This window comes from Ochotona princeps, chromosome 6 (assembly GCF_030435755.1).
Source record: "Ochotona princeps isolate mOchPri1 chromosome 6, mOchPri1.hap1, whole genome shotgun sequence".
NCBI lineage: Eukaryota > Metazoa > Chordata > Mammalia > Lagomorpha > Ochotonidae > Ochotona > Ochotona princeps.
In genome coordinates, this window is record NC_080837.1 from 6,498,893 (window position 1) to 6,525,290 (window position 26,398).

At 53.5% G+C, this 26,398-nt stretch overlaps 1 protein-coding gene across 5 annotated transcripts in view; it reads left to right on the forward strand.

The window, feature by feature from the left end:
• The first annotated feature begins 593 nt into the window (after window positions 1-593).
• ALPK3 (alpha kinase 3) overlaps window positions 594-26,398 on the forward strand; it is a 47,068-nt gene continuing 21,263 nt past the window's right edge. The window contains exons 1-5 of one of the 5 annotated variants that reach the window (XM_058665514.1): window positions 594-899; window positions 5,583-5,621; window positions 9,561-9,682; window positions 20,583-20,700; window positions 21,237-22,458. In XM_058665514.1, the coding sequence (XP_058521497.1) occupies window positions 757-899; window positions 5,583-5,621; window positions 9,561-9,682; window positions 20,583-20,700; window positions 21,237-22,458 (1,644 nt within the window). In that variant the 5' untranslated portion in view covers window positions 594-756. Of the gene's footprint in view, window positions 900-5,582; window positions 5,622-5,788; window positions 5,956-9,560; window positions 9,683-20,582; window positions 20,701-21,236; window positions 22,459-26,398 lie in introns of those variants that run through there. The other 4 variants (XM_004594601.2, XM_058665511.1, XM_058665512.1 and 1 more) reach the window with 4 other exon arrangements.

Genomic DNA, 26,398 nt, shown 5'->3' on the forward strand with positions numbered 1-26,398 from the left:
GCCAGGTCTCTGGGCCCATCCTCTCTGCTGACCAACCCCTTCCACACAGCAGGACATGGGGCTAGTGATCACCTGAGCTCATCACACAGGGACTGGTTTTCTCGCTCAATCCCAGTCACAGCACATGGGTGAAGTCCGTGAACCCACACAGCCTGGGCTTACCAGTCAACCACCGGCCGCGGGTAGAATCTGCACAAACACACTAGCTATTGGAGCCACAGATGGAGGTGTTTTGGAGCTGTCTAAGTGCTGGATGCAGTGCTGGGGTACCTGGAGCAAGGTGGCTCTCTGAGAGCGTCCTCGGCTCCATTAGGTCAGCCCAGCAGCTGCTCTGGCTGTGTGCCTCAAAAGCCTCTTCGAGAAGCTTCCACACCGCCGAACCCGAGGGAGCACAAAGCTGTGGCCCCGGAACTCCACGGGAGGGGCTCATCCTCTGCTCCTCCTAAGGCCGGACACCCAGGGAGGCCTTCTCCTGCCAGTTTGTCCTCTCCTCGGAGGTCTGAGGGAAACCTGGAGTCGGGCCTTCCGTACGGCGGGCGAAGCCCCGGCCGGCGCGGCTCCGAGACGCCGGGGGCGCCGGGCCGCGCGGGGGTGGAGGGACAGCAGCAGGTGACGACGGCCCCGGGGCCGCCGGGCTGAGGGCTATAAATAGGGGCGCGCGTCAGCCGCGGGCGGCAGCGGCGGCCGGCGGGCAGGGGCCTAGAGGACCGGGCCGAGAGGAGGCCTGAGGGGAGGCCAACGAGCTGGGCGGGCGCCATGGGGTCGCGGAGACTCCCCAGCCGCGGCTGGGGTTCGGGAGGACGGTCGGGGGCGGGAGGCGACGGCGAGGACGATGGGCCCGTGTGGACCCCCAGCCCCGCCAGCCGCAGCTACCTGCTCAGCGTGCGGCCCGAGACCAGGTGAGCGGCGCCGCGGGGGCCGGGCGGGCCGGGCGGGTCGGGTGGCCACCGCCGGAGGCCTCCGTGAGGCCTTAGGGGCCCGGAGCGCCCTCGAGTTTTCCAAACCTGAAGGCCCGAGGCCGGGGACTTTGCTAGGCCAGAAAGAGGCCTCTTGTACACCCTTTTTGCGGCCCTTGGGCTTCAGGTCTCTGGCCACAGGGGCTCACTGAGAGAATGAAGGCCCCTTTTTTCTGCCTGTGTTGTGGGACGGGGGGGAGGGGGCGGGTTATTTTTCAAGTCCCAAAAGCCTTCGTTATCTCCCTCATCCCGGGCCCTGGCTCCATGGCCTCGGATTCCACAGCCAGCGATAAGCACAGTCCGAGTGACTGACATTCTTTCCTGCTGGGCAGGAGGGAGCCACCCCAAGGGGTGGGAGGCGGTGGGGATGGGCTGGGCTGGGCTATGGGGTGCTGGTATCTTTGTGGGGGCTGGTGAGATGAGGTGTGGGTTGGCCTCCCTGGGAGTGTGGAGATTGAAGGTGTTGCAGCCCTGAGAGTGGCCGTTGCCCTGCCCAGCTTGAGGGCTTGGGGATGGAGGGACCACAGAGAAGAGGTGGCAATGTGGAGGCCTTTACTGGCCTTCCAAGAGCTGAGAAGAGTGGATGAGTTGTTTTAGAAGAGGGGTTGATGCAGGGAGCAAAACAGGCAGACAGTGGAGGAGCTGGGGTTCCTCAGACGGGACAGGCAAATGCACACCACAGTGCATTGCTGCGGAGACACACTTCCTGCCGTTAGCTCCCTCATTTCCTTTACAAAGGATAGCGTGAGGGTTTGGCTATTGGGCTAGGGACTCCTCTCTGGGCCCCTCAATTAGGCTGAGTGTCAGTCATGCAGAAAACAGCCATTCCTCCCTTGACTCTGCCCCAAGACCACCTCCTTCCTGTTCTCTGTTCATCTACCGGCAAGCATGGACATTCAGAAAAAGTCCTGGCCACTTCCTCGTGGATTGGCTGAGTCGTGTTGACCTTGGAGTTGGAAAAGTTCAACTGTAACCAGAACCGGTTTCTGCAAAAAACTTGTCAAATGGTGTCACATGTCTGGGGCAGGGAGCAGGACTGGTCTTAGTGGTTGAGTCAGACTGGACAGGTCTCCTGGCTGCCAGGAAAGAAAGTCCCTGTCCCCTGAGGACTGGCTCTGTGGCAACCTGAAGGTGAACACTGGTTTCCGTGCGTGGTGAAGCTGACTTCCTGTGGAAGTGTCACACACCTCACAGGGGCCTTGTCTGGGACTGGCCTCCTGGGTCTGGGCATTGTGGAAGGAACAGGTGGAGGGGCTGGAAGCAGGATTCCTCTCAGAGACAGTGGCGTGGAGGGAGGAAAAGGGTGGAGAATCAGGCAGAACCTGGGGAAGGAGGAGAGGACAGGAGGTCAGGACTTTTAGAAAAAAGATACATAGCAGACAGGTGCTGCTGCCTGGCTGCACAGTGACATGGTACCACGTTCTAACTGCGCACCTGATGAACACACAGCTGAAAGCTAGGGCTGGGATACAGAAGTCTGTCCAAGCCCCATTAGACCTAAATGAGAATGCGCTCAAGTTTTTTTTTTTTTTTTTTTTTTTTTTTTAAATCAAGGTTGTGGAGGCTGTGAGAGAGGGGTTTCCCAGCCTAGTACTCTGGCTCTGTTTTGTCCTTGCAGAATTTGTCACTGCTCCCGCTAGTTGGTCTTGGATTTTAAGGGACAAGGGAGCTCAATTTCTCTGGAAGAACCTTTGGCCAAAGAGGAGGCACATGGGAGCGGGGTTGTGCTGGGGACAAAAAGAGGGGTGGTTCCCCATTCTCTAGGAAGACCAGCATTCTCTTGACCCGCAGAATAATCTGCCTGCCTGTGGGGATGCAGAGAGGACCTTGGGGCACAAGAAAGGGGGAGCTTTACTGGCTGTGTCTGTCTCAGCCCTCAAGGTCTGGCCCTGGCTCCAGCCTTTTCTGGCCTTTCTGTGGATGTGCGTGGAGCCCTGGAGCCATTGTCACAGGCCATCAGGAGGATGGGCTGGTGGCCGCTGCCCTGGGCACCAGGAACCCTGGCCTAGGGGCTAGAACTGCTCTTCCCTGAATACATGACCACTCCTGTCTGTGGCCGTGGCCGTGAGGGTTTCCTGTCCAAGGGCAGCTGAAGACTGTTTCCAGTGCCCACTAGGCTCTGAGGCCCAGCACATAGATAGCCCCCCACCCCCCGAGACGTTAGGCCTGATCCTCTCAATCTTCCAGGCTCAGCGACAGCATCCCTGTCCAAACATGGAGTCTGGGATGCTAGAGGAGGTTCAGGCCGAGCAGCTGGATGGAAGCAGTGATGACTAGATGGCTTCCGCGGGGCACTCAGAGGTTCTAGAAACCCCAGCTTCCCTTGTTCCTCAGAGACCATTCTGCTTGGGCCAGGCTTTCCAAGGGCCTTTGATGACAAAGAATGGGAGGTCCTGGTTCCCTCAGGCAGCCCCTCGTTTACTTTTCTCCTTTACAAGGGACCTTTTCCTTCCAGGGTCCCAGGTTCACATTCCACGCAAAAATTTCTTTACTTCTCAGCTGTCAACATGAGGCCTCTGATCCTGCCCTGCTCCGAGGCCGTAGAGGGGGAACGTGTCCCACCTCACTGAGAGCCCTGACCCAGGAGAGAGAGAGAGCAAGAGCCGAGACTGAATGAGTGGGAGGGATCACCAGCCCAGCTCAGTTCTTGGTTCCTGGGCAGGTGGAACCAGTCGTTGGCACTTCTGAATTAGAAAGCTAGCCCCTTCCCCCTTGAGTCCTCAGACCCAGAGGAGAAATCTGCATTCTCAGGTGAGGGATGGGAGTCTGCTCTCAGGAAAGGATGCCTGGGAACCTTGGAGGCGCTGCCCTCGCAGCCCCCAGGGGCTTTTAAAGCTCTGAGCCAAGGCAACTCTCCTCCTGCACCTGGCTGCTTTCTCTTGGCAGTTGTGGGAGGAGGGGTGCGTGGCAGGACCTTTCTTGTTTGAAACTACATCCTCCCTCCTTCCCCATCGCTTCTGTCTTTATTCCAGCAGCGGATTGAATGCCCACTGTGTGCCTAGCATTGTGCCAAGAACCGCAAAACTACACAAAGAGCTGAGTTTTGAAACCTGAGGGTCCAGGATTTAGGTCAGAACAGAAGGAAGGAGAGAGGACTTCCCAGGCAGAGAAATCGGAAGAGAAGGCTGTGGCCACGCTCAGGCCAGCTGAGTCCTGGAAAGGAAAGAGAACCATGGTGGTTGTGAGCGTGTGAGCTGACCAGCCCAGGAGTTGAGGTACAATGTTAGAATGTACAGTGGGGAACTGCAGTGTTTTGTTCGGATGAGTGATGCTGATGGGAGTTAAGGGGTAGAGCTGATGTCAAATATGGAGCCACGGGTCCGAGTCAGTCCGCAGCAGGAGCAAAGGGAAAGGGAGAAAGGAGGGCCCAGAGCTGATTGGTTCTGGGGGACAAGAAGGGGGCAGCCTGGAACTGGCAGTTTGTTTTCTTTTTTACGCTTGGTTTACAGAGACGAGAGCTCTTCAATCTGCCAGTTCACTCCCCAGATGGCCATAAAGGCCAGGACTGGGGCAGGCTTCATCCGCGTCTCCCACGGGGTGCCAAGGTACCCAAGCACTTGGACTATACTACTTTTCTAGGTGCATTAGCGGAGAGCTGATTTGAAGTGGATCAACTGGGGACTCAAACTAGTGTCTGTCAGAGAGCTGACATCACAGGTGGCAGCTTAGCTCCCTGTGCTAGCAGGCCAGCTCCAACACAGCAGGGTTTGAGCTCTGCAGTTTCGAGAACTCCAGTGGAACCCACAAATCAAGAGTCCTAGAGGGAAGCCAGGTTTGGTGGGGGGAGATAATGGGCTTGGTTCTTTGGTTCTTTCCAGAGATGGACTTTGTAGAGCTTTAGACAGGAGTGTGGGTTTAGAAGGGGTGTGCTTCTCATGGCAGGAGCTGCTGAAGGGAGTGAGTGTGGCCAGGCCAGCCTGAGCTGCAAACGTTTGTGTTGGGAAGGACCAAGGGAGAGTCAAAGTCGACTCATCACTAAGTCAGCTGGGGTACGCTCAGGGCAGCACTGCGTGGGGCAGCACCCGGTTTCTCCCCAGCTGCCCCAGGCAGGAGGGGGGATCCAGCCGCTGGGCAGGATGGGCCTGCTGCTGGACTGCCTGAGGAGTGGACGCCCGGCTCCCGCTCAATTAACCGCTTTGTTTCTCTCCTCTTCACTTCTCTAGCTGGTTTGCCTTGTGGGCTCTTTAACTGTACTTTAACATATTAATGGTGGGTGTGTATAAGCCACCTGTCTCCTTCCCAGGCATTTCCAGGAACCAGACTCTTCTCTCCCAGAGGGCTGAGGCAGCGGCAGGAGCTGCCCCCTCGCCTGGTGCCAGAAGGCACCAAGCTCCCTGAGAGCTTTCTCAGAGCAGTCCCCCCCACCCCCCACCAGGGGTTTACTTCCTGTCTAACCACCTTGGTCCCGGCTGCCTTTAACGAGCTCTTGGTTTCAGATGCGTTGGTGTTGGGGCAGTGAGGCCGCTTGCTAACTGGAGCAGGCCAACTAAGACAGCTGGACCCTTTTAATAGAAAGGCCTGCAGGCTCCAGATGGTGGCCGATTAATACTTTGCGACTGTTGTTGACTTCGCCTCTCCCTCTCCTTGCTTTTGGGCCTAATGATTCCATTTGCTGTTTTTGCTTAGCTTATCCAGCAACCGGTTGCCTCACCCCAGCTCTGGAAGGTAAACACACAATGCATTCCACTCCTTGGACTGCTCTTTTCTTGGGTCTGGACCTTGAGGGGTCCCTGGGGGGCTGCTTGTGCACTAATGAGGCTGCATGGGGTGCGGGGTGGGCATGGGGACTCAGGTGAGCATGCCTCTTTCAGGGACCTGAATTGAAGCTTGCATGAGCCAGTCAGGAGGAGCATGGGGACTCAGGAATGGAAGCGGGGGCAGCGGTCTCCCGGAATGTCTGCAGTGTCATCTCTGCCCCGTGGAGAGACAGACACCTGAGAGTGGAACCAGGACCTGCCAGTCCCATGCCCTCCTCCCCATCTTATTTTCCATGGTTTGTGTAAGCTCATTTCTTGTTTTGACACTTTACTGTGTCTCTCCTTCTGGCCTGGGCTGCTGCCTTTTTCATTTTGTTCTGCAGTCCCTTCAGTTCTACTTTCACCAACTCTGTCTGGGATTTGGCTTCCTCAGGCTGCTCTGTGCCCTGAAGGTGGTAATATCCCCTGAGATCAGAGAGGCCCACAGCAGTGCTTCCTGCCCAAGCGTGTTCTCTGGCCTGCTGCCAGGCCGGGCCGGAGCCTGAGCAAGCTTAGGGTGGAGGGTTGCTGCCTCCGTGATGGGCCTCTTGCCTCCTGAGCTGGGGACAGCTCTCTGCTGGCTGACCCAGCTGCCAGTCAGGGTGGGAACGTTTCCTTGCTGCTTCTCACCACTTGGGTCTCATCCTAGATTCTGGTAGATTTGGGGAGATCGGCTGCAGTTCCTCCTTGCAGAGAAAGATTGCTGAGTGGCTAGCTGGTGTGAAGTGGCCAGCTGCTCCTGTCTGTAGCTCTGCTGGGTACCCCAAGGATGTGGCCTGGATGGCTGGAACACTGAGCAGTCTTTGCTATGGGTGGCTCCCAGGTGAGAGAGAGAGAAAGAGAGAGATGATCATTAATTCAAAGTGAAGGTGTGGTCAGTGCTGCGAGAGGAGCTGGCAGAACAGTCAGAGCAAAGAAAGCACAAAGTTAGGCTCCTCTGAATGTTGGAAAGACCAAGAACTTCACAGGCACCCGGGTAGTCTGTCATATCCTCAGTGAGTGGCAAGGGCTCGGTGGGATCATCTCCAGATGTGTCAACTTCCTAACTTGCTTTCTTAAAAAAAAAAAAAAATGGATTTGACACAATTACAGAGAGTGGGGAGGGAAGAGAAAGAATTTTCCTTCAGCTGGTCTACTCCCTAGAGGGCCACAACTGCCAGGAATGGTCCAGGCTGAAGCAAGAACTATCTGGGTCTCCCAGATGGGTGGCAGGTACATCATCTATCTTTCCCCGGCCTTCAGCAGGGAGCTGCATTGGAAGTAGAGCAGCTGGGACATGAGCTGGCACCTAAATGTGATGTTGGTGCTACGGTGGAGTATGAACTTGCTATGCCACTATTCTAGCCCCCTTGTTGGCTTTCTGTAAGACTGGGTACTGGGGCCCAGTGTAATAGCCTACTGGTTAAAGTCCTCACTTGCACATGCCAGGATCCCAGATGGGCGTCAGTTCATATCCCAGCTATTCTACTTTCCATTCTGCTCCCTGCTTATGACCTAGAAAAGCAGTAGCAGATGGCCCATGGGAGACCAGAAAAAAACTCCTGACTCCTGGCTTCGGAGTGGCTCAGTTCTGGCTATTGCTGCCAGCTGGGGAGTAAAACAGTGGATGAAAGATCTTTCTGTCTGTCTTTTTCTGTATAAATCTGACTTTCCAATAAAAATAAATAAATATATATTTTAAAAAGTTTCCTTAAAAAAATGGGTGCTGTATCCTCAAGTCTGTAGCAGAAAACTTGAGGTGCCAGGAACTTCATAGCAGCAAGAAGCTGTGAAACATTCCCTGGAGCAAGGCCACGTCCGCAGTGACTCTGCTTGAATTCAGAATGCATCCATGTTCTCTTCCCTGGGGAGAGCTATTGTGTCACCATACCTGTCAGCGGTCACTTAGGTTTTCCCATGTTGACACTTACAATGTCAAGGTCAAGTGTGGAAAGTTTGAGGAGATAAGTGCTTTTTTCAGAGCCAGTCTCTGCCTGCCTCGAGCACTCACGGCTGCGAGTTTGTCAAAATCGTAGCTTCCTTGTCTCACACGAGCAGCTGAGATGGTTTTCCTAGGCTGGCCTAAGCACCTTCCTAACCTCGGACCCATGTCAAAGCCTGGGTCCACATCGAAGCTCAGGTCATGGAGGAAGCAGTGTCCCGGTTGTGTAGGGAGAACATAACGGGCTATTTATGGTTAACTATGCAGTTGTACCCCTAGGATTACATTTGGCCTGGCAGCTTCTGGGGACTGTTGGTTGAGGTGTGGGTATTCCCAGACAGACATTGCTGTTGGTATAGGAACAGCAGGAACCGTGTAGGGCTGCTCCATATCCCAGTGTTGATATGGAGCTGGTGGCCGAGGTCCCAGGGGCCTTCTGTGGGACTCATGAGAGACAGGGCAAGCAGCACTCACGACAGGTGAGTTGTGAGTGAGGGAACATTGCAGGGAAGATAAAGGAGTAGTTTCTGGGGATGCAAAGCTGTGACCCCTTTTTCAGTTGTCTCCTATGAACTCCAACCTCCAGGCCTATCATGGTTGGCCTCTGGGACAAAGGTTTCATGTGATTCCAGGGATTCTCCTAGGGTGCAGCCTTTCTCCTCAAATTCAAGTCCAGAGTGATATTTACAAAGAAAAAAAAAAAAGGCCATGAACAGGGACCTGTCCCCCACAGTGGGTAAGGTCACGGACCCATTGTTTGTGCTACATACTCACCCTACCTGGTGGAGAGCCTGCAGACAGATACTGCCCTGAGTGGCCACCCACCCTGTGGGTGATTGCCTTTCTCCTCACTTCCTCCTACTCCTCTCCTCCCCACATCCCTGCTGCTCACGAGGGTGTGTGCCTGGGGGCAGGGGAGGAGGGTGGGCACAGCTTGTGCACCACATGACCTGGCTGCGTGGTTGTGCTTCACGCCTGGGAATGACGCCTTGTGTCTGCTGGCCCCAGGAAGGACTTGGCACAGGGGTCTGCTTCCTGCACCCAGGAGGCAGAGGACTGTAAACCTGGGTGTTGTTGGTGAGTTCCTGCTGGACCCAGTAAGCCACGATGCCCTTGAGTTCTAAACTGAAGGTTGTGGCTTCGCAGGGCTGGGTCTGTTTGTGATCTGGCAGTGCTGCTGATCGGCCTGAGTTGCCAGCGCTGTTTGCACTTCAGCACGTGGTCTCCAGGGATGGATCCAGGCAGCCACAGCTGGGTGTGCCCTGCTGCTTCCTAGCCCTGATCACGATTCATTTGGGTTTCTTTTTTTCTGCTGTCCCTCAGTGAGAGTCCATTTTGGGGGCTGGACATCTGGCATCACCAGCTTGTTCTTTGCCCACTGTGGGTCTGAGCTCACACACACAGGAGCTTTCCTTTGAGTGTAAGCTCTGGAAGAAGCCCCTGGGCTCCTGGGCCCTTTGAATTCTTCTGTTTTGGGGTTTCATGGGCCCCACAAAACTGATTAGCTTTTCCAAAATTCTTTGGCATGAATGCAAGCTCTGCCCTGGGGGGGTTCTATGTCTGAGCTTGACCTATGTGTGTGTCTCCCCCGTGCGCCAGCTTCCCTGGAGATGATAGGAGAAACCATCCCCCCTCCCACAGGCCTTGGTAGGGGTGGGGAAGGGGTACCTGGGCTGGTAGTTGGATGTGCTCAGGAGGCTGGCCCTGGGCCAGCAGACCCCTCTTGTAAAGGGACTGGATCCCAGTGTTACTGACTCCTCACTAGCACCTACCCCAGTCTGGCCAAAGGCCTGGGCTTGCTTGGAGAAAGACTTGTCCAGGTGCTGGAGCCATGGGTCCTGGATGACTTCCGGGCAGACACGGTAAGATGTCAGCTGCCTTGGTCAAGGCCAGGCTGCTGTGCTGTCTTGGGGAGGGCTGCTCTGAATAGCTCTTTGCCTCTCCTAGGAGCACCTTCTGCTCCATCATTGCTCAGCTAACAGAGGAGACCCAGCCACTATTCGAGACCACGCTCAAGTCTAAGGCTGTGTCCGAGGACAGCGACGTCAGGTTCACCTGCATTGTCACAGGTAACAGGACTGTCTGTGTGCTGCACAACTGGGCTTCTGCACACAGCAGGCTTCCAGGGGCCCTCAGGACATACATGGTGGGGGAGGTGGGTGTGTGCACAGCACTGTGCCAGTCGATGTTGGCTTCTTAGCTTCCTCTGTAATCTCCCTGTGTGGGCTGCTGTCTCCTGTTCTGAAAGCATATGCCCTGCTGTTTGAGGCGATCTTTCCAAATATCCCTAAGTTACAATGGAGTAGTTAGAGGTTTAAGTCACAGGCTGGAGACATGTGACGACTCCGCCTACTGTAGACCCTGGAGCAGACTGCCCACCTTGGCTTCCTGGCTCCCTCCCTCCGCAGTTCTGTGATGTTGGGCAGATCATGTAGCCTCTCAGCCACTCGTCCTTGAATGGGGGCTGTGATGGTATAAGCTTCCTGGGGTTGTTATGAGATAAGTGAGTTCATCCTTGAAGGTACATCTGTAAGAAGAGTACATAGCATACAGTGAGAACCACAGAACTCATGTTGGAAGGGAAGGCCTCTTGCCTTTCACTGAGCTCCTGGGGCGGGGTTGGGGTGGGGGGGAAATCAAGCGACTGACTGCCCTGCAGCGCCTCCTGCTGATGGGCATCTAGTCCCCCTGCTACACAGCCACCAGTGCAAGGGGCCCAGTCTCAGGCCCCACTGTTGTCCTGGTCTCCAGGGGTGCTCCTGCCCTAGCCTCAACTGACCCAGGGCCCTGTGAGCTCTGGGCCGAGGACACGGCTCCCAGGGACCCAGAGGTCTGTGAGTGTGTCTTAGAACAGCAGCGTGATGCCTTTCGCAATTTTCCATTGCCATTGTTGTTGAAACCTCACAGGGCCCTGTGAAGTAAGTGCTATTATTAGTCAATTTTACCAAGGAGAGAGCTAGAAGTGGACAGAGACTTGCCAGAGTCCACCACGCTAGGCTGGTGAGATGAGGCGTTTGTGTTCTGCAGGGTCTCCACCCACATCTCCTGTATGACAGTTTTCTAGAGAAAACTGGTGCTTTTCCCATGCCGTGCTTTTTAAAATTCTTTTTTTTTAAAGATTTATTTATTTTTAAATTTTTTTACAAAGTCAGATATACAGAGAGGAGGAGAGACAGAGAGGAAGATCCTCAATCTGATGATTCACTCCATAAGTGAGCCTCAACGGCTGGCGCTGCACCGATCCGAAGCTGGGAACCGGAAACCTCCTCCGGGTCTCCCACGTGGGTGCAGGGTCGCAAGACTTTGGGCCGTCCTTGACTGCTTTCCCAGGCCACAAGTAGGGAGCTGGATGGGAAGTGGAGCTGCCAGGATTAGAACCGGTGTCCATATGGGATCCCGGTGCGTTCAAAGTGAGGACTTTAGCTGCTAGGCCGCACCGCCGGGCCCGAGATTGTGTCTTATTGGTTCACTTCCCAAATGGCTGCAGCTGGCAGATGTGGGCCTGGCTGGAACCAGGAGCTGGGAACTACATCCTAGTCTCCCACATGGGGGGCAGCAGCCAAGGCTTGAACCAGCAGTCAGATGTGAGGTGCTAGCATCATGGCAACTAGCTCATAGCACCACAATACTGGCCCTGCGGCCATGCTTCTTATATGTTCTGTTCTCCATTTAGGAAGTTCTTAATCCTTTATTTTAAAGGAACTTAAATTTTATTTGATCACATTAACATGTGCATGTAGTTTAATAAAACTTCAAATTATACTAAAAGGCACACATCAGAACACAGCATCTCTTTCCTGCTTGTCTCCGAGAAGCAGCTGTTGCTTCTGACAGGTGTGCATTGCTGCAATGCTAAATAATTCACAGATATTTAGCCTTTGTGCATTTCCTGTTATTGTGGGGTTTTATCCGCTTGTTTGTTCCCTAAATGCCCACAGCGGCCAGGGCTGGGCCAGGCCAGAGCCAGCACCTAGGAACTCAATCCTGGGTCTCCCACAATGACACAACCTTGAATCACCCCTGCTCGCCTCTCAGGGTGCACCAGACACTCTGATACGAGATGCAAGAAGCATCCCAATAAGTATTCTTTTTTTTTAAAAAAAAGGTTTATTTACTTATTTTTATTGGAAAGTCAGATATACAGAGAGGAGAAGAGACAGAGAGGAAGATCTTCCATCTGTTGATTCAGTCCCCAAGTGGCTACTGTGGCTGGAGCTGAGCCAATCTGAAGCTAGGAGTCAGGGATTTCTTCATGGCTTCCCATGTGGGTACATGGTCCCAAGGCTCTGGGCTGTCCTCAACTGATTTACCAGGCCACTAACAGGGAACTGGATAGGAAGCGGGGCTGCAGGGATTAGAACTGATGTCCATATGGGATCCTGACATGTGCAAGGTGAGGACCTTAGCCACCAGACTACTGCGCCGGGCCCTGTTTTGGGAATTTTTTTAAAAAGGTTTATTTTATTTTTGTTGGAAAGTCAGATATACAGAGAGGAGAAGAGACAGAGAGGAAGATCTTCCATGCAGTGATTCATTCCTCAAGCGGCTGCAATGACTGGAGCTGAGCTGATCCGAAGCCAGGAGCCAGAAGCTTCCCCCGCCCCCCCCCCGTCTCCTACGTGGGTGCAGGGTCCCAAGGCCCTGGGCCATCCTCGGCTGCTTTCCCAGGCCACAAGCAGGGAGCTGGATGGGAAGCAGGGCTTCCAGGATACCCGCATGGGATCCCAGCTCACACAAGGCAAGGACTCTAGCTGCTAGGCTACCATGCCATGCCAGGCCCTTGGAATTCTTTTTTTTTTTTTTTTTTTTTTTTTTAAGATTTATTTATTTTATTACAAAGTCAGATATTAAGAGAGGAGAGACAGAGAGGAAGATCTTCCGTCCGATGATTCACTCCCCAAGTGAGCCGCAACGGCCGGTGCTGCGCCGATCCGAAGCCAGGAACCAGGAACCTCCTCCGGGTCTCCCACATGGGTGCAGGGCCCCAATGCATTGGGCCGTCCTCAACTGCTTTCCCAGGCCACAAGCAGGGAGCTGGATGGGAAGCGGAGCTGCCGGGACCAGCACCGGCTCCCATATGGGATCCCTGGGCACTCAAGACGAGGACCTTAGCCACTAGGCCACGCCACCGGGCCCCCCTTGGAATTCTTTTGCCAGTGTTTCTTATACCTTTAGCGAGCCGTTTGGATGTACTTGTTGTCTCACACAGTCAGTGCTGTTCATCTCTGTCCTTGGCACCCTGCCCCTACCGATGGACCTTTATTTTTTTTAACTGAAATGGTGGCTTTCCCGGACTGATACACAGCTGCACTCATGGGTGTTCCCCTGCCTTTGCCCTGAATTTGAGTCAAGTTTCTGGGTCATGTGTCTTCCTTTCTTGGTCTCCTCCAGGCTGTGTGCAATCCTGCCCCCAGGTGCTTTGTGAGGTCCTGAAGGTGACCCGATGGCTGACGGCTTCGGGTGGCAGCCTCTGAGTGGTCTTTCCTGGAGGCCCTCTGGTGCAGAATGACTCAGATTTTGATCTGCGCCTTGGCAGCTTCTTTCCCTCTAATTTTCCCTTTACCTCTGTTTTCTGCTTTTGTGTTGCCCATTTTCCCTTTGTTGATTTGCATTCTTATTTTGATAGTTTCTAGAAAGAGTATACAGGAAGTAAATATTGGATGACATGTGTTTGAAAATGTCTTCTTTTTTTTTTTTTTAAGATTTATTTATTTATTTATTGAAAGACACAATTAAAGAGAGAGAAAGAGATCCTCCATCTACTGGTTCACTTTCCAGATGGCCACAACAGCTAGATCTGGGCCAGCCTGAAACCAGGAGCTTCTTCTGGGGCTCCAGTGTGGGTGCAGGAGCCTGAACACTTGAGCCGTGTTCCGCTGCTTTCCCCAGGCCATTAGTAGGAAACTGGAAGGGAAGTGGGGCAACTGGGACTTGAACCATACCATGGTGGCAACCCTGAAAAAATTTTTTCCCTTTTTAATTTTGCTCTTAATGGAGTGTTTGGCTGGAGATGTAATTGTAAATTGAAAATAATTTCCATTCTAAGTTTAGAGACCTTGCTCTCCCGCCTTCTTGCTTACGGTGTTGCTGTCAGGAGTGGTAAGACACTTTGATCCCAGTTCTTTACATGTGATTGGCTTTTCTCCCTGGAAGCTCACATGAACGTTCTAAGATTTCACAGTGATGTGTTTTGATACGGGTCTCCTCCTCCCAGGGCACGCACGGGCGCGCTCAGTCGGAAACTGAGAGCGTTTCGTTCTGAGAAATTAGATATGGGTGCAACTGACACTGACTTCTTCCTCCGGTCTGCTTGCCTGTTGGAGCTCTGTTTCCTTGGCCTTGTTCTCCCCTTTTCTCATCCCTCCTTCCCCTTCCATCTGTTTGTCTTGTTGCTTTACTTTCGGGGAAGTTTCCTCATTGAGTTTTAATTCCCCGGCAGTGGCGTCTGTTCCACCCGGTTGTCTCTTGCTCTTGTGAGTGTAGTATCTGCTCCTGGCTCTCAGAGACAGTGAGCGCTGTGTTCTCAAAGTTTCCTTCTCCAGGCATGGTTCTGTGTTTCTTCCAACTGGTTGTCCCATTCAGTTTGATTTTGTCCTTAATGTGCCATGACAGGCTTTCCCCCTCTGTGTTAGAACCTAGCCGTCAGGTAATTGTGGTGAACTAAAAAGCGGATTGAAGTTCTGTGCGAGAGGTCAGATCTCAAGACTTGGCAGGGACTCTCAAGACTCCTGCAGGGAACGGCCAAGTACGTCTCTGTAGTTCCTCTCCTCTTGGGCTCTGGATTCCCAGGGAATAGTGTTCTGGAAGTTTTGCAGATTAGAGTGTTGGGTGGGCTCTTGGCATAAAGCATTTATAAAAGGTGGCTATTACATTTTCTTGAGTTCCTAGAATAGCCACGCCCTCATCTATGCTGTTTCCCTTCGGGGCCCATCTTACACCTCCAGATGACACCACGTGGCTTTGGCTGTGGAGGGGGCAGGGTCTCTTCCCTGGCGTCCCAGGTGGGTGAAGGAGACTGGAGAGCACCTGTTTCTCAAGCACCTTTGAACCTTTCCTCTTCCTCTTTCCTCATTACCCACGGTTCCAGGGGTGGGCACCTGCCAGTTCCTCTGTTCGGTGGGATTTCTGGGTATAAAAGGAGTAGTTCCAGGGTAGATTGCCTATGTTGGAGTGCCTGGACTTGGTCACCAGTACTGAGTTGTGGCTCCAGCTTGCTGTCCCTGTGCACTGCAGGAGCTCATAGTGATGCTCAATCACTGGATCCTTGCCAGCTGGAGATCCTAGCTGCTGTCTTGGGCCATTGAAGGCGTTTGGGAAGCACACTGGTGGATGGAATGCACTCTGTCTCTTCCTCTGGTCTCAGCCTCTGATGGAAATGTTGTTTGAAAGGCTGCCAGCAGCTTTACCTCGCTGAATTCGATTTCCACCCTTACCCATGCTTCCCACTGTTGCTCTTCTTGCTCTCCCTGCTTTCCCCTCTATCCTTGTGGTTTTACACACAGAGCCCTTCAAAACGTCTATGGAAAGATGAAATTAAAGTCTATTTTGTTGCAAAGAATGGTTGACATCCATGCACAGGGTTCATGGAAAATGTGTGCTCTGAAGAAAACATGTGTGGACTTCAGCGTGTCTCTCTCATGCAGTTGGAGTGGGTGTGGGAGGACGGGACAGGAGATGGCATGGCCATTCTCCTTAGTCACATCTACAGGATGGTTCCTTGTTGGCCTGGAAAATTCCTTCTTATCTCTCAAGACCCGGCTCAGAGCGTTCCCCTCCTGGAGGTCACGCCAGCGTTTCCAGGACAGCTCTGACCTCAGTCTCCTTGGTACAGTTTCTTCGTCTCAGCCTGTTCTTCGCCAGTAAGAGCGTGAGATCCACAGGGACAGGGCGCAGCACCCTATGGCGTCATGCCTCGCTGGGCCTGGTCAGACAGAATGCCCTGTCCCCACTTGCCGGATGACCACAGTAAATCTTGGCTGCGCTGCTCACGAAATGTGTGCCTTTTCTGCTTTGCACAGTGCCAGTTTGGTTGGTCTGTGGGAGGAGGGCTGGGGCCACTTGAGATGTATAGGTGTCAGGGATGGCTTCTTTCTCTCCTTCCCTTCTTGTTTTATTTTTAAAGAGCTTTATTATTATTGGAAAAGCAGTTATAGAGAGAGAAGGAGAGGCACAGAGTGAAATCTTTGATCTGCTGGTTCATTCCTCAGATGACCATAATAGCCAGAACTGGGTGGGGCCAAAGCCAGGAGCCTGGAGCTTCTTCTGGGTCTCCCATGTGGGTGCAGGGGTCAAAGGGTTTGGGCCGTCTTTACCTGTGTACACAGACACATTAGCAGGGAGCTGGATTAGAAGTGGAGCAGCTGGGACTTGAACCGGCACCCAAGTGTGATGCTGGCACCACAGGTTGAAGATTAGCTTGCTTCACCACGGGGCCATCCCTTCTTCTTCTTCTTCTTCTTTTATAAAGATTTATTTGTTTTTATTACAAAGTCAGATATACAGAGAGGAGGAGAGACAGAGAAAGATCTTCTTTCTGGTGCTGAGCCAATCCGAAGCTGGGAACCAGGCACCTCTTCTGGGTCTCCCACGCGGGTGCAGGGTGCCAAGGCTTTGGGCCGTCCTCAACTGCTTTCCCAGGCCACAAGCAGGGAGCTGGATGGGAAGTGGAGCTGCCGGGATTAGAACCGGTGCCCATGTGGGATCCCGGCGCGTTCAAGGCAAGGACTTTTAGCCACTAAGCCACGCCAGGCCTGGGGCCAGCCCTTCTTCTGTTCTGTCTTCCTTTGTAGCTGTGGGCTCTGAGCGAAGCTTAGAGATGCCACACCAGAGTCTGGCCTATAGAATCTTGGTGTCTTTTCTTGAACATTCCTCATGAGTTTCACACCCAACTCCGAAGAGTAGACTTTCACACTCGTATTGCATTAGGCCAGCCAAGGCCGCAGTTGTTTGCTCAGGACCCCCTGTCCCCATTGCTGGGCCGTCAGCTGAGGCCATGAGGTGCACAGAGCTCTGGCTGTCTCTGATGTTTATCTCTTAGGTCACTGCTGTGCCTTACCTCTCCATATTCATCCCAAATCTCAAGTCACCCAGGTTTTAGGTAGCAGATTAGGAAAGAAGCCGCTGATCAGCTAACTATGAACACCATTAACAGTTAACACCATTAATGAGGCTTTCCCAATTGGTAAGAAGAAAGGCTGGCCCAGTAGAGGGAAGAGGAGTGGTGACGGAAGGTCCCTAAGGAATAACGGTTGCAAACAGGTTTCCACCAGCCTGGAGGGACAGACACTGGACAGTGCCTGGCCTCCTGAGAGACTGCTGTTTCATCCCGAGTTGTCTTTGTACAGACAGGGACCACTCATGTGACCCCTCCACTCCTCTGCCAGTAGCTTCCCCCTTTTAAACAGGCTGGGCCAAGTCCACTCCACCATGGGCCATGCTCTTCTGGTCGTCAGAACCTGGCCTGGGAGGTTGTGGGCTTTAGCAGGGTCTTTAGAATCCAGCCGTCCTTGAGTCGGCCTGCCTCTGTCTAGTCTGGTGCTGCTGTCCCCACGCCGTGTATTCTGTTGTGGACTCTGTTGTGGACTCTGTGTGTGTGCGTGCGCGTGCATGTGTGCCCCTTGGGCTGCGAGGAGGAAGCAGCAGCAGCAGCAGGCAGGTTGGACAAAGGGACAGAGCCTTTAGACTCAACCAAGGGCCAAAAGAAACTTCTTAATAAACTGTCTAATACAATGACTGCTAGGAGTGCATACTCCCGTGTTGATCCCAGAACTCCCAGAGAGAGCACTGGAGAAAGGCAAAGGAGTTGAGGGGCTTTGTCACGTGTCGGCTGGGTGACACTGGGTGAGGCTCAGCCTCTCTGAGCCTCATTTTCCTTTTGTGTCAAATAGCAATGAAAACACTTGCCCATGCTAGACAAGAGAGGGATTTGTGTTTCATGTGCTGCTTGCCAGTCATGGCTTTGCGCAGGAGTCTGAACTACTTGATGAGCCTTAATTTCCTCTTCCTTAAATTAAGGGTTGTTGACAACAGTCTACAGAGGATTGTCATGTGGATTAGAGGAACCAAGTGACAAAAAAGTGTCCAATTCCGTGTCTGCAACGGTTTGTCTTTGGGGGTGTCAGCAGTGGCTGTCCAGGCTGCTTGGGGGGCACAGTGGGGGTCTGTGTCTGAACGTGCTTTGAAAGACATCCCCTTCTCTCTCCTGACCATGTGCCTTTGCAAACGGGAATGTCAGGGGCAGGCTGGAGTGTGAGTCTGGGAATGGTCAGGAACAGGGTCCCTGAGTTGGGCCTGCTGCCTGGACACAGGGGTAACAGGAGGTGAAGGACAGAGTCAAGGCCACAAGCACCCCTGCTGCTGGGAGGGCTGAACGTGTGGTGGGCTAAATGAGGGCACGCACGTGGGGTCATGTGTATACAGCTGGCAGTGAGGACCGGCCTGTCCCCTGTCTCCCCTCCCAGCCTGGCACCTCTTTGTATGCTTTAGAATACAGTTCATATTATCCAGGGGACCGGGCCAGGTGTTCTCTCAGATGAGTTTTCTTTGAAAGCCTTTTGTCACTGGGCAGCCCTAAGCTGACACATGGGTTCCCACTATGTGGAGAGACACCTGAGGTGGCATGGCCACTGAGGCCCCACCCAGCCTTGGGGCTGTGGAACCCATTAAACAGCCCCTTCTTGCCCCACCCCTGCATCCTGACCCTCCCACCCTCTCACCCTGGGCTGACTGGATGTCGGTGTCCTGGAGGCTGTGCTAGGGAGGACAGGGGACAGGGAGACTCGGAGCCAGGCTTGGCTGGGATGAGATCATCCCACAGGATGGTGAGGCCACCTGTGTTGGCCCTGGGCGTACACGCAGTGATGTAACCAGGGGGCCTTAGTTCACAGTGGAAACATAGGGCTCGCTTTACAGCCAGGCCTGCCGAGCTGGCCTCTGGCTGAGCCAGCTGCAGCCTAGCCTCCCTTGCTCCCGGCCTGTGCACGGATCCCCTGTGCCGTTTGCTCACACTGCTGATGCAGTCCTTTGTCGGGCACACCCCTTGTTTCCTTACTGGTCTAGAAGGTTTGTATAAAATAACTTGTGTACCAGCTCTGTGTTAGGAGGCGCAGATAACAGAGACAGAGATGATGTGACTGCCCACAGGGCACTCAGCAGAGGGACAGAAAGCAGCCCAGGGCAGCATCAGTGTGGGGGACAGGAAGTACAGCTGAAGTTAGACCTCAGGGAAGGGAAGGAAAGCGGAAGTCCTGAGTCTTTCAGCCTTCTGCCTGCCGCTCTTCAGGTCTCGCCACAGTGCCGCTCACCTCAGAAGCGTTTACTGCAGCTAGAGGTGCCTGCTCCCTTCCCAGCATCACAGCATGATGCTTGCTTTATTCATCTATAAATAAGTGTTGATTCCACAGCAGGCACTATTCTAGGAACTGAGGACACAGATAGTCCCTGCTGTCAAAGTTGATCCTTCCTCAGGGATGGGAGGAGAGGAGGACGTTTACAGACTGCAGAGCGTATAGTATGTCAGGGAGCAGGGTGTACTCCACTGTGAGAGGGGGGTAGGGGAGGCGGGAGTCCTGGTGGAGCTGAAACGTCTCAGTGTCGTCAGCTGGACCACGTGACGAGGGAGCAGGCAGCAGTGGCAGGGTACTGCTTCTCCAGGCCCAATAGTAGGGAGCTGGATTAAATGAGCAGTTAGAACTTGTACCCATGCTCAAAAGGGATGCTTGCATCAGTTACCCCACTGTACCACAATGCTGGCCCCAAAAGAGGTTCTTAACAGTGCAGCAGGCCTGGGTTCTGGCAGGAATGAGGGGATGGAGAAGACGGGTTGGGTGGTAGAAGGAAGATTTAGGAGAGCGGGTCCAGTGCAGGGCACCATCCACAGAGGCAAGGAGGATGAGGTCCGTGTGTTTGCGGTTGTGCCGCTCCCTTCTTTCCACCACATGGCAAGTTTCCCGAGAGCAGAAGTCTCTGTCCCACTTGTTTATATGTGCTTGAGTGAATGCAGGCCAAGAGACTTCAATTTCTAACAAGTAATGCGAATCGGTTGGAGTCAGCTTAAGAAGTGAAGCAGAATCCTTTTGTAGGTTGGGGTTTATGCGGGAGGGCAGTTAGACCCAGGCAGGCATGGAGCTGGTACTTGGAAGCGTGTTGGGACCCTTTATACTTCTCATCTCTTCTAACGTGAGCCTCGACTTGTCTGTGTTTCATGCCACAAGGCCCTGTCTGCCTCTCGGTCCATGTGGCAGAATGCAGCTGTCTGCCCTTCCAGGGTAATTTTCAGGCACAGTGGTAGACTGTCTCTAGTTCTGATTCTCACATCCTGAGTCAAAAAGTTGGAGTAGATGGACTGGTTTTTAGGCCCATTGCTGGACCATCAGAAGTTCTTCCTGGTGGGTGGTCTGGAAGTCTCCAGAGAAGAGGGGCAGGGCAGAAGCCTCAGGTAGTCTTCTTACAGTGGCACACTGGGTAGGTGAGTGTGGATGAGTAGATGGGTGGATGATGGGTGAGTGAATGAGCAGGTGGACAGATTCATAGCTTGATCATCAGTTTAGGGACCTGGAATGAGAGAAGGGCTGTTGGTGTTGATGGGGCTGATGACGTGCTGGAAAGAGGCCTCTGAGAACGGGAACAGAGCCCCTGCTACAGGATGTCCAGTGGGCCACTACAGGCAGGAAACTTCTTTCTGCCAGCGAGAGTCCAGGAAGCTCTTTGCTTCTCTTCCCAGTAGACAGCCAGGAAGTTTTGCCTTTATATTTCAAGTCCACCTACTGAAAGGGCCACGTTCTCCACTTTGGTGGGGCCTAGCTTCTGAAAGTGAGCTGAGTGCCCATTGGCTATGTGCCTGCAGCAGGCCTAGGTAGATGGTCCTGTCCAGTCCCGTTGGACAGTCTGGGGAAACTAGCTTCCTGTTACCCACCTCCCACTCTTGTAGAACACACTTTCTGACAGCCCTATCTTTCACTTTCTTCTCAGGATACCCAGAGCCCGAGGTGACCTGGTACAAAGATGACACAGAGCTGGACCGCTACTGTGGCTTGCCAAAATACGAGATCACTCACCAGGGCAACTGCCACACACTACAACTCTACAGGTGAGAGATGGGGGCCTGCCCAGCCCTCTCTGCCCACAGCCTGCCCTCGGCAATGGCATTGACTGGATGCAGAGGTCCAGGCACCATCTGAAGGTGGGAGGTGGAGCCCTGTGGCTGAGTTAAACCCCTGGGGCCCGTGTCTGGGATCTCCTCAGGCCAGGTTGGGAACAGTCAGAGCTGAGCATGGTTAGAGGAGGTCCTGATCCCCTCTGTGAGGTCAGCCACCAAAAAAAGTAAGTGTGTCATCACTGCCTCAGGAGGGCTGTGTCAGTCACCTGCTTCCTAAGGGAACTCTCATGGGCCCCAAGGCTAATCCTCCTGGGACATCCTGACCTTGGTCAGGTGCCAACTTCCTGTCGGCCTCAGTTTTCTGGACTGTGACAGAGGAAACTGGGCATGTCCGAAGTGGGCGTGGCACTCGGGTGAACTTGCCATATGGGGGAAGCATGCTCAACTCTACAAGACTCTGGCTGTGGGGAATGGGGGCGCTTGCCTCCCAGGAGGGCACAGGTGGCACCTCATGCTCCTACCTCTAGGTGTCGAGAAGAAGATGCTGCCATCTACCAGGCCTCTGCTCGCAACACCAAGGGCATTGTGTCCTGCTCGGGGGTCCTGGAAGTAGGCACCATGACTGAGTACAAGATCCACCAGCGTTGGTTTGCCAAGCTGAAGCGCAAGGCTGCAGCCAAGATGCGGGAGATCGAGCAGAGCTGGAAGCACGGGAAGGAGGCTGGGGGAGACGCTGATGTCCTGCGCAAGCTCAGCCCTGACCGCTTCCAGCGCAAGCGGCGGCTGAGCGGAGGCGAGGCGCCCAGCCCCTCTGCCCCGACTGGGGAGGCCAATGAGGAGCCCCGCCCTTGGCAGGAGGGAGATGCCGAGTCTGCTCAGCACCCAGGCTTGGGCCTGATCACCAGTCTTCCTCCTGAAGAGTTGCCCACCAACGGGGAGGCCACCCCCGAAAACGGGGAGGACACTGAGCACGGCCTGCTGACGTACATCTGTGAGGCCATGGAGCTGGGGCCCCACAGGGCCCCCAGGAAGGAGTCCCGGGCCAAGAAGAAAAAGAAAGAGGAGGAGTCCAAGCAAGGTCAGCGGAGGCCAGAGTCAGAGCAGGCAGCCCGAGGCCAGCGCTCTTCAGAAAACTGTGTCCCCAGTCCTGACCCGCCTGACGCCCCAGCTATGCAGGGGCCCAGGGACACAGAGCAGGTCCGCAGCCAGCCCAGAGGCAGAGCCCCTCAGGGCCCTGGGTCCTCCAGGACTGATAACACCAGAAAGGCAGCCTCCTCTGTGGGCTCTAAAGATAAGGCTCAGAATACCCCAGCCCCCTGCCCAGGCCCAGCACAGGACATGTACTTCTCCCTGAAGGACATGTACTTGGAGAGCACCCGGGCAGCCAAGCCTCAAGGGGAGGAGGGGTCCCAGGCCCCAAGTGTCAGGGCACCCAGAGAGACTCTTTCAAGGAAGGCCAGAGATGAGAGGGTGCCTGCTGCTCCTGGCCAGCCGGTGCCTTCCTTGGCCCCCCAGCCGACGAAACCTTTGAACAGGAAAAGATTTGCTCCTCCAAAGCCCAAAGCAGAGCCCCCCACTGACAGCAAACCCAGTTCTCCCCGGAGTCAGGCTCCAGAGCATGCGGCCCAGAGCTCAGGGAAGGCCCCACCTCCGGGCTCTGCCCAGGTGCCTACGCCCCCCGCCCGGCGGAGACACGGCACCCGTGACAGCCCCTCGCAGGGGCGAGCAGTCCACAGGACTTCGGGAGAGGTGAGTGAGGGTGTTGGGTCCCTGGAGGCCACCCTGGGGAGCTGACCTCATGGAAACTCTTGCCGCAACTGCCCGGCAGCCAGCGAGCAGTGGCTATTTATAGAAGGGGCGGGGAGGGCATGCAGTGTTGGCCAGAGCAGGGGATCACAGGCGTGGCCCTTGGCCAGTTGCCCTCCAAATGTCAGGTGTGTGGGCAGCATGGCCTGCTTCTTTGTTCTGACAATGTAGGGGTGTGTGGCCGAGAGGCCTGTGCCCTGGAGGGAGGTGGAGGAAGGAGTGCCAGCGTGTGTTGCTGTGTTGAGGCCGCAGTGTTGACGGGGACCCTATGAAGTATGCTTCAGCTTGCAGAAGCTCTTGTTGGGCACTTGTCTGGGAGCCAGCAGTGTGGCGTAGCAGGTGAAGCTGCCTGGGACCTTGGCATCCCATGTGGGCACAGTTGCTCCATTTCTGATCTAGCTCCTTGCTGACAGCCTGGGAAAAGCAGCAGAGGATGGGCCAAGTACCTGGACCCTCACCATCTATGCGGGAGATACAGAAGAGGCTCCTGGTTCTTGGTTTAGTCCAGGTTCAGCCCCTTCTGTTACAACTACCTGGAGAGTGAACCAGTAGTTGGAGGATATCTGTCTTTATCTCTGTCGGTCTCTCCTCCTCTCTGTAACTCTTACTTTTAAATAAATCAGTAAGTCTTTCTAAAAAAATTTTTTGAAAAATACTGAGTGTTCAGAAAGTTCTAGTTGACTCTGGATTGAGCTGGATTTTGGAGTCAGGTGTATCTACATGCAAATCTGACTTTAACGTGGTATGATCTTGATCAAGTTGTAAAATTGGAATAATTATCGTCATAATGTCTATCTTCCAGGCCGTTGTAAGACGGAGGTGCTTAGCACAGGCTTGACTATGGTAGGAGAGGTGCACGTTCCCGTGGGACAGGAGGCCTGTAGAGGTGATGATGTTGTGTGTGGAGACATGAATCCGGTGGTGTCTACCTACTCGGGAAAGAGGCAGGTTGGGGGCAGAATTGTGAAGCAGGAGTATGTGAATCAACAAGAGGGAGCAGCATGTCCTACATCTAGGGTTGGTATTCCAGGGCTGAAGGAGGGCAGTGTCTCATTGCGGTTTTGTTCCGTTAATTTTCAGTTTCTATTTGGGAGGAGTAGGAACATAGAGACAGACAGAGATCTCCTATCTGAGGTTGCAGTCCCTAAATGCTCACAGTAGCCAAGGGGGAGCCAGGACCGAAGCTGGGCGCCCGGATCTCCTCTGTCTCTCCCGTGTGGGTGGCAGGGGCCCAGCCATTTAAGCCATCTCTTGCCTCCCAGGGTGTGCATTAGCAGGAAGATGGAATCCAGACAGAGCTGGCACTCGAACTAGACACCACAGTACAGGATACACCTTAACTGCTTCACCAAATGCCCATGCCCTGTAGTCGGTGGCACTTCTGAAGAGTATTGTTGAGGAGTGGTAGAAGGAAAAAGCACTTCAAAGGTGGGGTATGGTAGATCAGATAGGCCGTATTTATACTGAGAAATGATCAGTTGTATATCTGCAATTCCAACTTAACTGATGTTCCATGTTTCTTTTTTTATGCAATCTGACAACTCAGAGTAGAGACAGTCTCTGGTTTGTTCAAGAACTGGGCCTTTCTTTCTTTTTTTTTTTTTAAAGGTTTATTTATTTTATTATAAAGTCAGATATACAGAGAGGAGGAGAGACAGAAAGGAAGATCTTCCGTCCGATGATTCACTTCCCGAACTGGGCCTTTCTTGGAGTGGAGGGCGGGAGTCTTGTCCTGGGCATAGGGGCTCCACGGGGAGCAAGAGGCTCGGGAAGTCCGGGCAGACAATAGACGTTTGCTTGGAGTAGGGAGGGAAGCACAGGACAGACACTGGCAAGGAGCTTGCATGGGATGGGGTGGTTACATGGAGGGATTCCGCCCTGTAGACTGCCCAGCAGCAAACCCCAAGGCCCAAGGGCTCAAAACTGCCCTTGCTGCTGCCACTTGGTCTTGGTGTTGGTCTCAGTCTAGGGTGACTTGGGTCATGGGTGTAGAGTATTCACAGTGGTCCAGGGGAAGCTCAGTAGGGCTACCCTGAGTGCCTGGCAGTACGCGGGTTGGGCAGCAGGGCTCCTCCCAGGAGACAGCTCTCGGAGGCCCCTAGGGAGCTCATTTAGGAAGTGACCGGGCTGGCAGCCCAGTCTGCCGGGGAATGTGGCTCCTGCGCCGGCTGCCCGCCTGGGTAGGAACTCCACACCAGAACCGCTGCTGGTGCTTGCCCCTGGCAGGGCCAGGGAGAAGTGCCAGCCCCCCCCCCCGCCCGTAGCCTCCATTATGCTGCTCACTTCCAAGGCACCTGTGAGGACTTGCATGGCTTCTACTTTAAAAACTGTGAAACATCCATCCGCATAAAACGTATAGGTAACACCAGCGTATATTTTGAGTTTTTTTTCTTTTGCAGTAGATTAATTTGACTGCTTTTTGTGTTCTTATCCTACCAAGACTTTTTTTTAAAGTATCTGTATTTTTCTTATTATGAAAGAAGCATAGTGGCCATGTAAGATGCCATAATATGAATACTTTAACCAAGTCTTACACAGGGTTTATGCTTTCCTATTATAAAGCTAAATTTTCTATATTTTTTAAAAGTTTTATTGTTTGATACTTTCAGTTGACTGAAGCTGATTTGAAATTTGAGTACAGCATTAGTTTTTAGCTTGACTTTTCTTTTTTTTTTCAATATTTATTTTATTGGAAAGTCAGATATACAGAGAGGAGGAGAGACAGAGAGGAAGATCTTTCATCTGCTGATTCCCTCCCCAAGTGGGTGCAGTAGCTGGAGCTGAGCCAATCCAAAGCCAGGAACCCAGAGTCTCTTCTGGGTCTCCCATGCAGGTGCAGGGTCCCAAAGCTTTGTGCTGTCCTGGACTGCTTTCTCAGGCCACAAGCAGGGAGCTGGATGGGAAATGGAGCTGCCGGGATTAGAACCGGCGCCCATATGGGATTCTGGCACATTCAAGGCGAGGACTTTAGCCACTAGGCTACCATGTCAGTCACCTATTATTAGTTTTTAAATGCTTGCATTTGGGTCTGGCACCTTGGCTCAATAGGCTAATCCACCACCTGCAGGCACTAGCATCCCATCTGAGTTCTGGTTCTAGTTCCAGCTGCTCCACTTCCCATCCCACTCCTTACTAATGGCCTGGGAAAGCAATGGATGGTCCAGGTCCTTGGACCCCTGCACCCATATGGAAGACCTGGATGAGGCCCCTGGCTCCTAGCTTTGGATTGACTCAGCTCTGTTCATTGCAGCCATTCGGGGAGTGAGCCAGCAGATGGGCGATCTTTTTCTCCTTCTTCTGTATAGATCTGCCTTTCAATTAATTTTTTTTTTATAAAGAAAAGCTGTTAGAAAATAAGTTTGTTATTTTATTTATATTGCTTGTAAGGTGGAAAGTGAAAGCTCTTTTATCTGCTGGCTCACTCCCCAAATGCCCACAGTAGCCAAGGCTGCTGGGCTAAAGCCAGGAGCCCAGAACTCCCTATGGATGGCAGAGACCCCAGTGCTTGAGCTGCACCTTCTGTCCCCAGTCTGCATGAGTAAGAAGCTGAATTGGAACTAGACTAGCCAGACCTTGAATCCAGGCACTCTGATAGGAATGCAGCCACCACAGGCAGAAGCTTCACCTGCAGGCCACAACATCCCCCTGCTTCTTTTTTTATGATTTATTTATTTTTACTGGAAAGGCAAATTTATAGAGAAAACGAGAGATCTTCTATATGCTAATTCACTCCTGAAGTGGCCACAGTAGCTGGAGCCCAGTCAATCTGAAACCAGGAGATTCTTCTGGTCTCCTACACAGGTGCAGAGTCCCAAAGCTTTGGGCCATCCTCTACTGTTTTCCCAGGCCACAAGCAAGGAGTGGATGGAAAGTGGAGCAGCCG